Source organism: Rhea americana, unplaced genomic scaffold (assembly GCF_003343005.1).
Source record: "Rhea americana isolate MKP2758 unplaced genomic scaffold, rheAme1 scaffold_65, whole genome shotgun sequence".
Taxonomy (NCBI): Eukaryota; Metazoa; Chordata; class Aves; order Rheiformes; family Rheidae; genus Rhea; species Rhea americana.
Window position 1 is genome coordinate 2091865 of NW_028186812.1, and position 17212 is coordinate 2109076.

Here is a 17212-nt window from a genome sequence, read left to right on the forward strand (position 1 = left end):
ATGTTGCAAAATGTGGTCTTTTTACCAATAGTTGCATTTTCTTGCTCTTTTATTTGATCATAATGATTCCTTTTAGTTTTAAAGAAAGTGTACCTACTAACTAGAAAGCATATGTGTAATGATGAAAATACATTTTTAACATTTACAAAAATTATCTGTTTCAAGTTTGGTTTTCACTAGTTTTCTAGTGAAACAGTTTTTAGGAATAATTTTTTTGTATAAGAAAGAAATGGAAATACTAAATATGAAATAAAATTCTAAATACTGTTGGATGTATGTAAACATGCCTATCTGACTATAACAGATGACTGTTGTTGAAAAAGTATTAGCTAAATGACCCTGTGATTTTTTCCTCCTTCTTGCCTTTTAATATGTACAAGTCTTTTGTTTTGAGATCTGAAAGAAAACTTTAAGAGTAGATGAAAATGTATTTGTCTGAATGCAGTTAGTCCTGTATTTTTCTATGAAAGCCCTGTTTTCTTCTTAAAAGATTACAAACTCTCAGGACTGCTTTTTAAATACTACATTAAAATGAGAATATCAATGTTTTGCAACTAAATATTTACTATATTTCGTTTTGCATGTTCCATTTACATCTGCATGTTATTTGAATTAATTGAATAAAAAGATTTTCCACAAGATTGAGTGAAGAATTATGTTTGGTAGTCAACTATATTTGCAAGTAGAAAATATGCAASGAACTGAMGAATCAAGTACTGTATTTAAATGTTCAGATGACTTAAAAAAAAAGTAATCTCAGATAGCTTTGATAAGACCATCAAATGATATGTGTTCATTTAATCCTACACATGAATGTACTACTAGTATGCCACCATAGTTTCAACATTTAACATTTTCTTTGCAAATATAGAACACAAGTGCTAATAGTGGTCTCAACAACATAACAGTCAAGTTGTGCAGTGCTTCCATTTTATGTGCATTGAAAGAGAAAGTGAGTGAGTTTTTTCCTAATCACAGGGAACTGCAAGCCGTGTATTGGAATATGGGAGTTTAAATTTACAACTTTCCATAAAGGCTAAAAAATTTAGATGTACGTGTTCCTTTTCAATAGCAATATGGAAATCTATAATAAACAAAAACTCTGGGTAACTCCATTGTGGAGTTTGAGTGATTGAAATTGTTTTTTTCAACAGGAGCGTGGTTGTACCAGTGAAGAAACCCCCACCGGGTAGCCTTGCTGTTACCACAGTTGGAGCTGCTACAGCTGGGAGTGGACTGCCACCGGGTAGTACGCCTAATATATTTGCTGCAACAGGAGCTACACCAAAAAGTATGATTAATACAACAGGTATTGTCCTTAAATATTTTTGTGACCCTCATCTTTTCCTGTTTGTTTTTGTTTTGTTATCTTTTTTTTCATCATCTTTTCTGTCGTTGTTTTTGTACCTTTAAAATAAAAACCCTGAAAAGATTAAATCTTATCTTCTATTAGAGATAGTGTTTTCTCTTGGTGTATGTTTATAATCTTCATGAGCAAAAACTGGTCTTGCAAAACCTTAATTAAGTGAATAAATAGGTCTAATGTTGTTTTATTAGTGTTGGTTAGAATGGATGAATTAGCTTCTCCAGTGCTCTGCAATAAGGGATGTTAGTATGATTAAGGAGGGATGTTAATCCCTCCTTCAATGTCAAAGCAAGTGAAGACTACTAGCTGTTTGTAACTGTATCCTAGATTGTGGAAAGTTAGTATTTTTAGCAATTAATATTTGTCAGTAAAAACTATTATATGATTTGGGAGGAGATTTTTGGTAAGAAACAAGAGCAATCATGTCTTATCCATAGTTGTTCGTTAACTGACCTATACAAGGAGGACGAGGCTTTTTGTTTTTTTTTTTTTTTTGATTGCTTATAGTAATACTTATAATACTTATGGGATTTTCTAATGGAAGAGTCTGTAGATCATGGAGACTGTAGAAGGTTATATCAGAAATGAATCCTTCCTAGGAGAGCATGTTTACTTGAATGGCTTTTAAACTTCTGGCCATAGTCTGTTTTGTTTCCAAACTAAGCAAAAGCACTTGAGGGAGGAGCTCTCTTCAAGGATATCACAGCTTCAGTCAAAGGTTGAGGAAATGAAAATCTCCTTGGGATTGCAGAAAATCAAGGGGGAAGCTTTTGGCATCCTCTGCTTCATGGAATAAAATGAAGATACACTCATTTTTTTTTTCTTTCCTTTTACAGATTGCCCTTAATACCTGGTAATAGAACTTTGATTTTTCTAAGAATAAAAGAAATCTAAAAATCTAATTATCCTGAGGCAGGTGGGAGGAATAAATGCACTGATTAATGTTTTCACTTCTATGAACAGTTCCATTTGTGTAGCCGCTTCTGTTAATCTTGAATGAATTTCCTTTTAGGTACTTTTATATCATGCAAAAATATCCTGCATTGAAAATCTTTTTTTTCCAAATGATACTGAATAGTGTAAGATTTTCCTTCTTCTCAGAGCTTTAAGATTTGAAATGTTTAGCTGGAATGTAGTAGTTTTTCTTTGTAAGTAGTTCTCTTTAAAAATCAGTCATTTCCCCAACATTGTTCTTGGTACAGAACAGCATTGCAGATACTGGCACTGTGGATTAAAGTTGTGGTTTTAGATCTTTTTTTTTTTTTTTTTAATGCAGCCTTTCTTTGTCTTCTGCTCTATGGATTTCGTTGATTTATGGGAAAGTATTGATTGGATGGTTATTCAGCAAATATCAGATTTAATTATTCAAAACTATATATGTACTGAACTTCTTCACTGATCTTATTTTGGAAAGTCCTTTATGCCTGGATTCACCTGGATGACTTTATTGATTAATTCTCTTAAGAAATAGTTTAAAAGCTGTTTTCTGTCCAACTTTTTTACCAGTTTTAATTAGATACCAACATTTTAGAAATGCTAAATGTGTTAATGACAGTAAAAAACAGTGTCCACACTGGAAACATACAAATATATTTTAGTTAAAAATGCTCATTTCACATTTTGTAATTAGAATATGCCTACAGTAGTTAAGACAATGGTCATGTGTGTCTATTTCTGAGATGTATTCATGAGGTATACARAAGCCATCTGGTTATATACTTACTAATGATTTTAAATCACTATATAGAATTTCATTAAATAACCCTTTTTTTTTTTACTATGGTAAAAAAAGAAACAGTATACAAATTTTTAGAAACACTAGATGTCCCCCCAAGCCCTCTATTTACAGTTGTTTTTACAGTATGTCACAGMTACTCTGCACATCCAGTTTTGTCTTTAGGATGTATCCTGTGCTGGAGTTTGGAGAGTGGTGTTTCTTGTTGTTCTCTCATGTATTGCAGTGTTCAYATTCCACCATCTGCCATCACTGTCAGAGTCAGTGTCACTGTCACAGTGTAATGAGATGTGCGTTATGAAAGCCCTTTTAGTCCTTTGAATTTATCTCTTAGGAGATTGGTTTCCTTCCTTCCTTCCTCTCTTTTTACAGTAACCTGTTTCTGTAGTTTTAGAGTTAATTTCTGCGATTCATATCCTGATTCCTGCTTCTGTGTTAATCTAATAGTTCTAGGTCTGTTTGGCCTTCTCTTCTGGGAGCCAGTGATTACAGCTGGTTAAATAACCTAGCAACTAATTTTTCGGTCAAAAACCTTAGTGAAAACGGTTGAATGTGAAAGGAAAAAGTAATATATAATATGTAACATCCTTTTACAGATATATACACATATATATGTACATGTGGATGTATACATACATGCACATATATGTGTGTGTATATATATAAAATCTGTTCTCCTCTATGTGAAACCTTAATGCTTCTGTGCAAACTTTTGAAGCTCTTCCATTTCCAGGGAAGTTTTTGTGGTTCCAAGCTTGGGAGAGATGGCCTACTGTACATTTTTGTGTTTTCCTCTCAGTGTGTCTGGGTACATTTTACAGTTGTATTTAGTCCGAGTCAGGAGCCTAGATGTTAGCCATAATACATCCCAATCATACTGTTCAAACTGCAGATTAGATCAATTCCTGGTCCAAGTCCTCAACCTGACAAGCCGCTCTAGTGGTCAACACGCCCAGCAAATCCTACTTCATTTCTGTATTGTTTTGAGTGTAAATTTACTTAAATGGGCCAGTCAAAAGTCTAATCTATACCTTAATTCTTTCACCAGCAATAATTTATTCAAAGGGAAAACAAAAAATACACSTCTCTGCAGCCAGAGAAAGCATTTGGCCTTTCTACTTCATTGTCAACTCACTGCTTTAAGCAGTTAAAAAACACAAAGGCTTTTTAGAGCTTTTTTTGTTTGTTTGTTTGTAGGAAACAGAAAAACAGTCTCCCTCTCTCATATGAAAGACAGTGCAATGTCAATTGCTAAAACTGGCCAGCAACAGAGAATTAGCAGCTGTCATTTTTAAACAGTAGTTTAGTCTGGGGTTGCCCACCTCTCCTCGCTAACTCGGCTCGAGCACCCTGGCTGCCTGCGCACCGGGCGCTCCCTGGCTCTGCGCGCCAGCTGCAGCCCTGCCGCTTGATACCCCCGGCGCAAGCACTGCGCGGCACAACAGCAGCAGCGTTTGTCACAACGCTTTCGCTACTGTTCRTGATCACTTCTCTGTTTCGCTTCAGAGTGAAACATTTCAGCAAACGTGGTAGAYTGGCACTTAGAGCCTAAGTTTAGCCCTTAGCTCTGACCTAGATCACGTAAGTATAAATGCAAGCTCTGTCTGCATCCACTTTCTGGGCAGCTGTGTGCAACTCATTGCAATCAACCCCCTACAGCTCCCATGCTTCTGAGGTCTTAAAATTCTTCTTGATTCTAGGATGGAATTTAAAAATTTAGAATTAGCRTCTTGTTAGAATACTAATATTCTTCAAACGCTAGTTTCTGCCATTACTTCATGAAAGACTGTACATTTTCTGTCTTCGYTGCCATTTTTTCATTTCTATTTTATTTTCTGCCTGTAGTGGCAACTGTGCAGCCAAGAAGTTTGCATATATAGAAAAATGAAATAGTTAAACTTCTATTCTCCATTCAAGCTCTTCTTAAATATACCTTTATTTTAAAAAGATCTTGCTTTACAGGATGATGTAAAAATGTTTTCATCTTTGGAATRTAATTTGGGAATAATGAAAATGAGGTAAGGATTTATTTTGCCTGATATTCAGTAGCCACTTAAGTTTATTATTGTTATACTCACAAAATAAGTAATTAATTTATATGATATTCATATACCATATATGCCAGTGCAGTTTTTAATTGTTTTAGAACAAGTAAGAATGCCTATTTTAAAGTAGATGAAAAAGACAAAGACTATATTAAAATCTCTCAAAGTTATATATTTTCAGATTAAATTAAGACCTGTATTTTTTTGGGGGACAGGTGCRGTAGACTCAGGATCTTCTTCTTCCTCTTCGTCATCCAGCTTTGTGAATGGTGCTACCAGCAAAAATCTCCCAGCTGTCCAAACTGTTGCTCCAATGCCAGAAGATTCAGCTGAAAACATGAGGTACCTAACTTGTATCTTTTCATATTAATTATAATTTCTCTTCCAACAACCTCATACATCCAGAATAGCATAAAAAGAAAAAAATAGTTTTAGCTTATTTAATATGTATTGTTTTAGTTATTTTTATAATTCAATATATATTTATTTGTATGTTCAGTACTTAGAGTACACATACTAAAATAACACTTCACTGAGCAGTCTAACTTACTAGAATTACACTAGTCACTAAAACTTCATTAAAAGTAATTCTCTAGTTCATGAMCTTTTTGCATCTTTTAATAATGGTGGTAAGAGTTTTCCTATCAGGATGGAATGCAAACACGACAACCTACTCTTGGCAATAGAGCATTGGCAAGTAGGAAGAAAGGCCTACACAAATTCTTCTGAGCAAATAAAAGCCCTCCTGTAAATTGGAGGGGATGAAACCAGATTATGTTTCATGAAGTTAACTAGATGATGCACTACATCTGAGTTGGTATAGCAAGAGACAYAGGCCATGGAATAGTTAATACCTCTCTTATATAGATTTATATCCAGGATAATACCCTCTAAAATTACAGTCACATTATTTGTTTAATAGTATATGATGTTGTAAAGATATTCATTTGTCCCGGGGCACACATAAAAGACAAATTTTGGACCTTTTCAAAATGCACCCGTATCTGCCCTAAAAATCTTGCACCAGGTGTGCTAAGAGGTTGCCAATCTCCATTGRTTGGCCAGACACATTGAGATATAGTCTTAGGAAAATGGAAATTGAGACAGCAACCAATCTAATTGCATACAGGCTTACAAGCTGTGCCAACTTTTCTTTCTATAGGAGAGTTTCATTCACTAATAAACTAAAATAGAAATAAACTTAAATCAAGGACCCTAGGTAATCTGTAAAGATGTTATTGGTGCTTCAGGGGTTTAACACACAGTACAGTAACTCTGTTTGCTCATCGTCTCTGAAGTCTCAGAGGAGTAATGCATTGAAATCCCAGCAGWGGGTGTGGGACCAGTGTAAAAGTATGAGGGCTCTTGGCTACACTCCAAAAAGTTATGAATGAGCAAGGAAAGAATGATGATTATGATTTTATTTATTGCTAGACAATCAGCTACCAGACAGTTGTTACCAGTTAATAAAACTGTGGCCTAATGAAACCACTTGCTTTGCCTCTCATCTTCCTCCTTAGGAATGTGCTTCTCTGAGACAGAAGAAATTTAAAGTCAAATACTGAACAGTGACAAAATTAAATTGGATTAAATCTATTTTTAAATCATTTTAAAAAATGCAATGTTCATTTTTTATAAGCATTTTGAAATGTTTTTGCCTCAGAAGTCAAAAACCTTCATTTGCAAAATTTGTGTTTCAAAATCAAGAATTCAAATTCTGAAGTCGGAATTTGAATTCTGAAGTCACTGCACTGTGAGTAGTAGCTGAAAAAAATATTGTGGAATATTATATTTAAAATGTAGATAATCAACTTAATCAATTTAATCTCTTTTGTGTGGGTATCCTTACCCTCCCTTTTTTCTTTTTTTTTTTTTTTTTTTTNTTTTTTACACTGTCTGCTATTACAATTTTGTATGATATCTAAGGTTATGGGTGTTATTACTTATTTTATTTGATACTACATAATGTTACAGAAATTTATATATATATAAAARTATATWTTATATATAYWCAATTTTATATATATAATAGTAYGGAAATTAAACACTTCAATTTTGACTAAGCAAAGCATTTAGTTTTCTCTAGATACATTTAATTGCCATTCTACAAAGAATATTGCTTTTTTATTCTAATGTTTTACTTTTTATTGTAAAAAGCATATTTTAATATTAAAATARAAATGTTGTTGGCTGACCAGCTAAGATTCTTATAATACAATTTTAAATTAAGTTCATAAAATTGAGAGAACTATTTCTTTTCTGCCAGTTCAGAATAATGCATCCATTGCTCTACCAGTTTGTAATGATAATTCTGAGTGTTTTTACTGCTTCCCTGGATTTCTGTTCCTCTTACGCATCCCATGATATATTACCATGCTTCATTTCAAATCTTTAAAGAGTCTTTAGACATTAAAAAAAAAAATAAATAAAATAAAAGTAGGCATAGAGAAGTTATATCGATTTAGTTCCAAACAGCTGAGTGGCTGGATTGCTGAACAAAGAACAAATTGATTCTCCTGTCATTTTACATTCATAGTCATGTTACTTTTGGCAAGAGGAAGGTAAACCTATAAAAAGTGCTTTAGTGTGTTACTCGGCCTTTTGAGGATAAAATCCTGCTAAGGATGTAAGTCAAAAGGTTCAAATAACAGCTTCACTGTATATTTTTAAAATATTATTATTGTGCTGCTTTTTACAGCAGGGAACTTGAAAATTTTCAGAATTTTGTGGCTATTAGGACATMAACTGATGGTTGTGCTCTGCAGCAAATTTTTTTGTTGGAGAAATTAGAGTTTTATCTGGAATTTTATCACTTCAATTGARAAAAAATACTAGTCTTTAGAACCTGGGTTTTTATTTAGATCTAACATCACCGCACCAAGAACTACTTCAAAAGAGCTGCTTGGGTTCTTGAAGTTTTATGCTGTATATAGCCGGCATTTAATAAAACATGTTCTTGCTATTCTTGGTAGACTTCGTCTGTTTTCACAGATTGAAATAAACAGTGAATGGAAGTAAATCTCATATATGATTTCTTTGTGATCAACTGAAGTAATAAGTAATAAGAACTATCCACAGAATTATTTGTTTTTTTCCTCACAGTTTAAGAAGTAATCTTTTTTATCTGACTCTCTTACTGTGCTCTTTTAATCTTCTCTGTCTCAGTTTCTCACCTTTATGTAATTTATTTTCTGACATACATTGCTTTTAATCTGCAAAAAAGAATCATAAACTTAGAAGCTATTAAGAGTTTATTTGCCTTGAATRTCCCCAAATTGAAAGGAAAAACCACCATATTAACTGTTTATAAAAAATCCTTTAAAACTTAGTTAAGTAATGAAAACTGGTCGCATTAACCCCCATATGATGTTTAGAGAAGTTTCTAGCAGCAAAAGGTTGGGGTAGATTCATGTAGCAAATGTAGACCTCTGTCTGAGGTAGTCACTTGTTTTTCAGRTATATTCAATAGAGGTTTTAGCATAGTGAAATTTGTTTGAAGTAATCATCTAAAACAGGTCACTAACCAAAAGGTTAGTGAGGTGAATTCCTCAGTAGAAYATTAGAAAATCAGTGTCTGAATATGAAATAAGAGAACAGCACATTGAAAGCAAATAAGCTGTATGACCTCAAAAAATCATTTTAAGTTATTGGAGGAAAATTTTCAATATGTTCATATTATCAGWTTTGTTTTAAAATAGACACATCTTCATGTGGATCAAGAAGTTCACATTTATTTAAAGTTTGTACACAGTAGATACCACCAAAAATATAAGTGGTGGTATCAATGTGCATTCTTTTAACTTCTTCCTATAATTGTGCTTTTAAATGCTGATAATATTTTGGTGCTCTAATTCAAGCACAAAGAAAACAGTCTCCTCCACAGGCAGTCTGAGAAACAACGCCAAAAATGCTTGGTACCCTAGAATATAAATGTATGTCATTTCATTTATACTTTTGACTAATAGTTCATTTCTTTGTGCTAACATAGAAAGTTTTAAATCTTAGTATAAGACTTTTATAGAGAAGAAGAGTTATACTCTGTCAGATTTTAGAAGGGAAGAGGGCAATTGTACATAAAAGCAAGCTAAAGTGATACAATCCTTCAAAGAGAACAGCATAGCACAGGCTGAGGTTTTCATACCATTGCTAGACTTGGGTCCTCAGGTAGAGTGGTGTTGTTTCTAGTATTTAAGAATCACACRGAACTCACCACACTGCTTCTTGTTGTACAAATACAAATTAAGGAGCATTCCATACTTCAAAGAGCATATAGTCTCGGTAGGTGAAGTAGAAATAGAAACACACCGTGACTTACTGGGATCAYAATGCCTCAAAGAACTGAACATTGATTTTCTTAGTTCCTGAGTGAGTACACTTCATTGTCTAGCATCTCAGTGTCAGATGTTGTTATCTGAAAGCTTGAACAAAAAACTCAAAWTTTTGATTATTTTAAATGAAGAAAAGCTTTTCATGCTTGCAAATGCATATGAAAGGATGAGTATAGGCTGAGATAGGTGCAATAGATGCATACCGAATATCTGAGATTCTTCTTAACATGTTTAAGAATGAGAAAAAATATTTATCTGTTTTGGAATATTCTGTAAATGTCTTAAAACTTGTGAGGCTAGCAGGCTGGTGAATCTGACGTAACATTTGCATAAGGTGTTATAAACATTGTAAAGTTAATCAAATTATGATCATTCTGTTTTCTGAATAAACTTACAGGATCTGTTAAAAGCAGATATGATTTACCATCATTTACTTTTATTGATATTTTTTCTTCCACTTGYGTTCTGTTTTTTCACAGTATCACTGCAAAGCTTGAAAGAGCCTTAGAAAAGGTGGCCCCTCTCCTACGAGAAATTTTTGTTGATTTTGCCCCTTTCCTATCCCGTACGTTGTTGGGCAGTCATGGACAAGAGCTGTTGATTGAAGGTACTGTTTCTGTTATAAGATCGTAATATTTTGGTTATTAGTCATTTATGAACAGGAAGTGAATCCTATCATTTTAACAAGACTGTATATAATTATTTTTGGTATATAAATGAATCAATTGGTAATGTGTTGTGATTTTACTTCCTTATATTTAACTGTATTTAAAATAATTAAAAGTGATGACTCTTATTCCCTTTTCTAAGTGATAGGTTGCGTAAAGATGCATTCTGTCATCCTGGAATTCAAAAATCGCTCTATAATTTGCCTTTTGCTCCTCAAAGTAATTATATTATTATACATCTTCCAGCCTGACTATGAGAAAGTTGAGGAAAATATAATCAAAAATGTAATCAGTTTGGCTGGAGGAAAGAAAATTGAAGAGAGTGCTCCAGAATGGTTGATACATGTGTATGTATTTGATAGAGACACTACTTGCTCAGATGGATCAGTTGAATTCACGCAGGCAGATAAGGAATTATCCATAGAGGGGAATAAAAAAAATGATGTTTCTTTCAAGAAAAATACCCTAGAACACTTTTAAGGATTTTATCATTTTTTACATATGGTCTTTACTACTTTGTGATTATAAAATTTTGGGAAAGTAATGAATCCTCCTAACTAATGCAGTAAATAATGGAGAGAGAAAATAATGGTATGCAGAAATCAGTGCAAAAGAACTAAGCTAGTGCATCAAGTAAAGAATCCATACTMATACAACTAAAATTGTTATGAGGGAGTTGGAACAAGCGTGCACTACTCCCACGTCATACACCCAGAGGAATATATTCCTTCCTGAATTATTTTTATACACTATATGCTAAAAGCTACTGTTTTCTGAGGGAAAAAAAGTCATTCAGGCAAAGTTGATAATGTGTGAAAATATACACAGAAAAAAACAGTTTTGTGTTTGAATTATTTGGGGAAACCTCCTTCTATTATACATACTTTTTGTCCAAATATCAGTCTTTCTGTGGCCTAGTTATTGTCTGCAACATGGCCCCGTTTTATTCTTAATGATAGAAATACTTGCACCTTGTGACTGAAATCTTTTAACTAGCTTTTTCCTTTTTTGTCTATTTATTGTTTTATACAAGAAATGATATTATAGTTCAGTAATTTCAGAGACTTCAGTTATTTGATACTGTTTATTTTATAACTACAAAAAAGATGCTATTCTCACTTAATGATACCTGCAGTTAATAAGTTGAGCTACTCACTGCCTAATGAGATAGTTGTGAGGTTTTTTGGTGGATTCCATTCTTCGGTGTTTTATTTCAGCAAAGTTAATTGCAAAATTTTTAACAATATTATCCTTTATTGTTTGACAACAGTTTAACACAGTAATTTTTATACAATACAAATAAAATTGACTTGATTTCACCTGAGTTCTTTCATAGATATAAAAAAAATCTTCATTAGTGGTATTATAACTCTTTTGGTCATAATTATAGTGTGAACAAGACTCCAGCAGTTCCCAGCATGTGACAAAACCAGAGGGAACAGGAATCTAATCACAATATGGCAGTATGAGTTTTTGCCATTTCCTATCTAGGTAGAGAAATCATACTGTAGCCTGTAGCATTCTTCTGCTGCCCACCTGGACTGCTGTTCCAAGTTTTGTCCCTTTTAGGATTCAGCCATTCAATTCTGTCTTGGGAGTAATTTCTAATGAATCAAGCACTAAGTTTGAAAATAAGCACCATCTTTCCAAACACTTTTCCTTGGTGTTATGTCTAACCATCCCTTCAAATGCTCTCTTATTCTTCATTTTGAAGAGCCAGTGTTTTCTACCCAAGAGGTTGAAATAGTGATCTGGAAAAGAAAAGCCAAGCACAACTTAGGTTTGAACAAAATGTGCCTCATGACTTACATTTCTGCTTCTTCCTTCTAAAATATTTAGGTTCTTTTTCATCTTAACAGAGAACTCTCAGAGCTGCTGCTATAGTCATTGTCTACTTTCTTTCATCCTTTCTTTCTTCATGGCCTGTTTGAGACCCTTGATCTTCACTAACCTGCCTAGTTAAGTTCCCTTTAAAAGCGAATTCTGCATTTTCTGTTGGTCCATTACATAATTGAGAAATTTCCTGACATCGTTTATTGAAAGCTAATGATGGTCTTATCCCTTGAAAATGCTTTATATGTAATGACTCTGCGAAACAGAGATTATTACTAGAGTGCTTCAAGATACATTAGGACACAGAATTCCTGTGGGACTTTGATGATATAAACTTACTTTATTCTTGGCAAGCAGTAGTTAGCTTGAAAGTTTTGTAAGAAATAGTTTGTTGCATTGTTTTATTTGCAAAGATTTTAGTTATAACAATTAAAAAGTAGCAAATAAACTTTATTTAATCAACTCTGGAGTTGCTGTCTGTTTTTCAAGTTAGTTAACATAAATATATCTGTTGTATTCTATAAAGTATATTGTCTTTTGTTTATTCAAACTTGAAACATAAAAATACTTTCATTCCTCTTGCGGTCTTTGAGAATGTGATATAAAGCATTTCTGTGTTGGATTTTGCTAAAATCTGAATACCTTGAGGCATCAAAGATTTTGACTTCCTCTGCTTGATAGCAGAGGAAGTTGTAAGCGTTCTTTGGTGATGTTTCCTTTTGTGTGTGTGTGTGTGTGTGTGTGCGCGTGTAAAAATTACTGTATCATTACAGACTTCTTAAGAATATGTACAATTCTGTAACTTAGGTTTTTGCATATTGGAGAAAGATCCCAGTACAAAAGGAGGAGGAAAAAAATAGTTCTGGTATTTCTAAAACAAGTCACTTATGCCAACTTTCCAAAAGATTTGATGCTGTGAGATAGGTGGTGTTGACATATATTTGGAAGGAAGTACACAACTTAGTTATGGTTTCACCTCCTTGGAATAGTTGAGCTGTCTGAAACTTTTAATGAAAAAACTTGCAATCATACCATGCCACCGCATTTTCCTTTGGCTTGTACCTAATATTTGGCGGGTGTACTGTTTAAGAAAATAATATTTAATATATAAGTAGTGTCATCTTAACTTTTAGTGGAATTGAAATGAACTAGCTACAGTGTCTGAGCAGCTCAGGATGAAAGACTAGGAGCTCTCTCACCATTGTTACTTTTTCATGTTTGTTCTTTTAAACTCSCAGACATGACTGGCAGCAGAGGAACCCTATCAGATAGTAATCTGATATTGCAGAAGATATTTATTGATAAAAATTTTTCAGCTACTTACTTTCTGAAATAATACTCATTTTTGTTCCTTTTCCCCAAACCAGTTCTTTCTTCAAAGACATCTTACACTTCTGACTGTCTATATTTCAGATGATTGAGCAACTGCCTAGAATATTGTGTTAGTGAAAAATGTCCTCAGTGACAGGTTAAAATTTGATTGACTTGCAACTGAATGCAAATAGTTTCGAACAGAGTATACTAAAACCAGTTCAATACTTCCATGGTTCATCAACTTASCTTTTTCAATACCTCAGAGAACAGACATTACAAAGGTTAAAATTACCCATATAGAACCTAATTGGAAACAAACATGCAGTATGTATAGGTCACATATTTAAGCTTAGGAATGCTTGTTGTGGATCCATTTAACACTTGAGCAGATATGTTTTCACTAACTCCATTTCCATATCGTCTGCAAATACCTTTCATATAAAGTGCATTACAACATTCTAACTTTTAGGTGAAAATGTTATGGGCAAATGTAAACTGGTCCATATCCAAAAGAAAAGTTATATCCTCTTTTTGTCAAGCACAGATGAGTAAAAAAAAAAAAAATTTCACTCAGCTAGTCTTGATGTGTCTTAAACTGTAACAATAGGTCTAAGTTCAAAACTTAGTTGCATACAATTCTTTTGTTTTTATTTAGTGAGATATACTAAATTGACCTTTACCAATTCTTTTCCTTTTCCTACATCATTATCTGGCTGGAATGTCAGCCAGGTAGCCCTTATCCAAGTGAGCTCTTCCAAATTCTTTGCTATACATTTGGTGTGTTTCTGATACATATACAATTCAAATCAGATTAAACAAAATGTTTTCATACTGATAGGAGCAGAAATGGTTTCTCCTCATTAACTTAAGACATGGTCCTATGAAAATAATCAACAAAAGTTATGATGGGCTAGGTTCATAATGGTATGTGACAGGAGACTTCTTGAAACAATTAAAAAATTGCCTAAAACATTCTTTTGAGAGTCACAGATAGAACTTGAGTGCTAAATGACTGTGTTTTTAAAGCTCCCAAAGACTTCAAGTGTGTCATCATTTTGTGAGCAGTGGATATTAATAGCTGCAAATTGATCAGCATGACCACTTCATTGTACCTTCTCTTCTGCAAAAGAAAACCTACCAGTACGGACAATTTTTGTCAGATCTCAGTCTAAAATCTTGAACAGCTTTGTAGTAAGAAAATCAGAGGATAACCATTTTCCTAAGATACAGTGGTAACCTGGAAATCCTGTATATATTCTGGGAAAAAGAGTACTTTTCATTGTTCAACATTGCCTTTGGCTTTGTCTTAGGAACTTTTTAGAGTTTATGTATTGTTCTTGTGCTCAGTTGCTGTAAAGAGGGAAAAAAACTGCATATATATTCTTTCAGAACTTACTTGCCTGTTCATACAGTTCTGTCACTTTCTTTCACTCTACCATATCCAAAATATTTTTGTTCATATGTTCAAGAATGTTTTCAGCTGCTCAGGCTTTTGCTAGTTACTTAAAAGTCTGCAGCACAGCTTGTGATCAATGTTCTGATCAAAAAAAAAAAAAAAAAGAACTAACGAAAAGTCAGTACTGACAAAAGAGAAGAAAATAAGGAAATACAGTATTATGCTTTTAAGGCTTATGTTAAAAGGAATTAACAAAATATAAGCAAAAACTGAAACTATTTATTGTGCAGAAGCCCCTATGAGTGACCTTTTGATCCTAGTTTAACAATCTTGACTGCAGTGCGGAATTGTGTCTGGCACAGTTCACTGATTAAACAAAGGTTGCTTGTGTGTGAAACGAGAAGCAAAAGCATTCTGCTGAAGAGATACGTGAATCATTTTGTGGAATAACTACAAACCAAGGAAGAGCAAAATTTCAATACAGCCAAATGCTGAGTTCAATGTCTAGGAACAAAGAATATGGACTATACCTAGAGAAAAGGAGATGAGGGAAGCAGTAGCCCAAAAGAATGTAGGAATTGTTACAATAATTAGCATACTCTGAGCTCCCTTAGCTCAGTGCTGAGGCAACAAAGATTGGTCCAACTCTTGGATGCTTACAAAGAGAAGAAAAAGAGATGATTTCATTTCTGTGCATAACTTCGGTAAAACTGCTATCACCTGGTTGTATAGTCAGCACTTCAAAAAGATACGGCCATACAGTAGAGGGAAGAAAAGAGCAAAGCAGAAGAATGAGGGATGGGAGATAAACTCTGTGAAGTAAGATTTAAGGAGTTTGTTTTATTCAGTGTACCGAGGAAAACAGAGAAGCCAATTGCAGTGTGAAAAAAGAAGTTAGGTACTACAGGATGTTCTAGCCTTGCTATCAGCAGAAAGCTGGAAATTAGTATATATAGTACTGGCAAAGTTTACTAGATTTTATCATCAAGTGTTGAGTGTTAAGTTTTGAGATCATCATTAATTGTAGTCTTTACAACTGGATTAAGTATCTTTTTTAAATAGAGTCTTGAGTTCAAGTTCTCAAAAGGAAAAACAGGATGTATTCGCWGAATGATTTTGGAACTTCTGTGTGGCTTTGAAACCTATGAATCCCCGTTGCCTTTGTACTTGAGCCATGCAAGGAATGGTAGTCTCTATTGGCCTTAATTTGTTCTAACATTGTAATCTCTGAATTTATTCATACATTTATATGCAGATGTTCTTCAGAGTCAGCTAGCCACCTACAGGGTTTAGTAAGAAAAGGTGTTTTTCCTTTTTTGGCCATTGGCCAGATGCAGCCAAAATGTGTATCATCTTACTTTGAAGCATCAAAGATGGTCACTGTTTAAGCCACTGTGTGGAATACATATTTCTTCTGAGGTAGAAGAGGCAAGTTTTCTCTCATGGACGTGGTCACCCTGCCATATACATATACACATGAGCAAACTGATTTTTATTTTTTGAGCTGAGAAGTTTTTTAGTCGTCATCTTGAAGGTCATTTTGGTATGGCTTGTGAGATGTTTTCTCCTTTCTCTGCATAGTGAAGCCTCTCTATTAAGGCAAGCCTCATATAAGCCTAATGTCAGCTATAGACAGTCCTCAAATTTCAAAGAGAAAATATGTAAATGTGCAGCCATACAAATACTTTAATGTGGTTTCTTGCAGATATGAGACTTATATCATAACACTGAGGAGGCTCAGTCACTTGTTTTTTTGATAACTTTTGAATATGTGGCCAGTTTTGATCAGTTTAACAGAGGAGGCTCAAAAGATGATATTTTTTTGCAAATTTCATGAAAATAGGTATCTGCATAAAGAAAAAAGACCCTGTAATACCTTGGCCGAGGAAATAGTTACATATGTATTTCATCAGTTTAAATATGTGATCTGCACCCTCATTTAGGGTATGCAAGCTCAGTTCTATCTGTGATCATGTAGTGAATATATGGAAAAAATGATTTGGTTGAAAAGTGACTCAGGAGTTGCAACTGTGTAATAAACTGCACTAGTACAGCATAATGGATAGTGCAGGAGAAGGGATAATAAAATAACTGATTTGTCATTCAATAGGTAACTGAGACCTAAGAGAGAGTGTGGCGTGAGTTCAACTCTATTAGGCATTAGAGAATTCCTACTGGAGATCAAGGTGAATGTTAAAAATATTTGTGGTGGGAAGGCTGTCATGAATGCTCAGACTAGTACCATTTGTACTGTGTGCCTCACTGAATGTGGTTACTCTAGCCAGTCAAGATCAGTAAGTTTATGGGTTGTACTGGAATATGAACTCTGAACTGTTTTTCAAGGCTAAGCTTAGAGTTCATAATACATTTCTTCTCTGTCATTGCCACCTCCCAGTCCTTTCTTCCCTTGTGCTCCAGTTGTCAGCGTATATCATTTTATCTAGTAAGAGATCATGCTGCCAACTTAGGATAGTTCAGTTAAAGCTGATCAATCTTTGGCTGATCCAAACCTTTGAGTTTTGTTTTC

The 17212-nt window shown here is 33.8% G+C and overlaps 1 protein-coding gene across 1 annotated transcript in view; it reads left to right on the forward strand.

Annotated features, from left to right (window-relative positions):
• Positions 1-17212, forward strand: part of NBEA (neurobeachin) — a 519273-nt gene that overhangs the window by 226486 nt on the left and 275575 nt on the right. The window contains exons 31-33 of the mRNA XM_085320669.1: positions 1155-1309; positions 5362-5488; positions 9954-10081. Of these exons, the coding sequence (XP_085176795.1) occupies positions 1155-1309; positions 5362-5488; positions 9954-10081 (410 nt within the window). The remainder of the gene's footprint in view (positions 1-1154; positions 1310-5361; positions 5489-9953; positions 10082-17212) is intronic.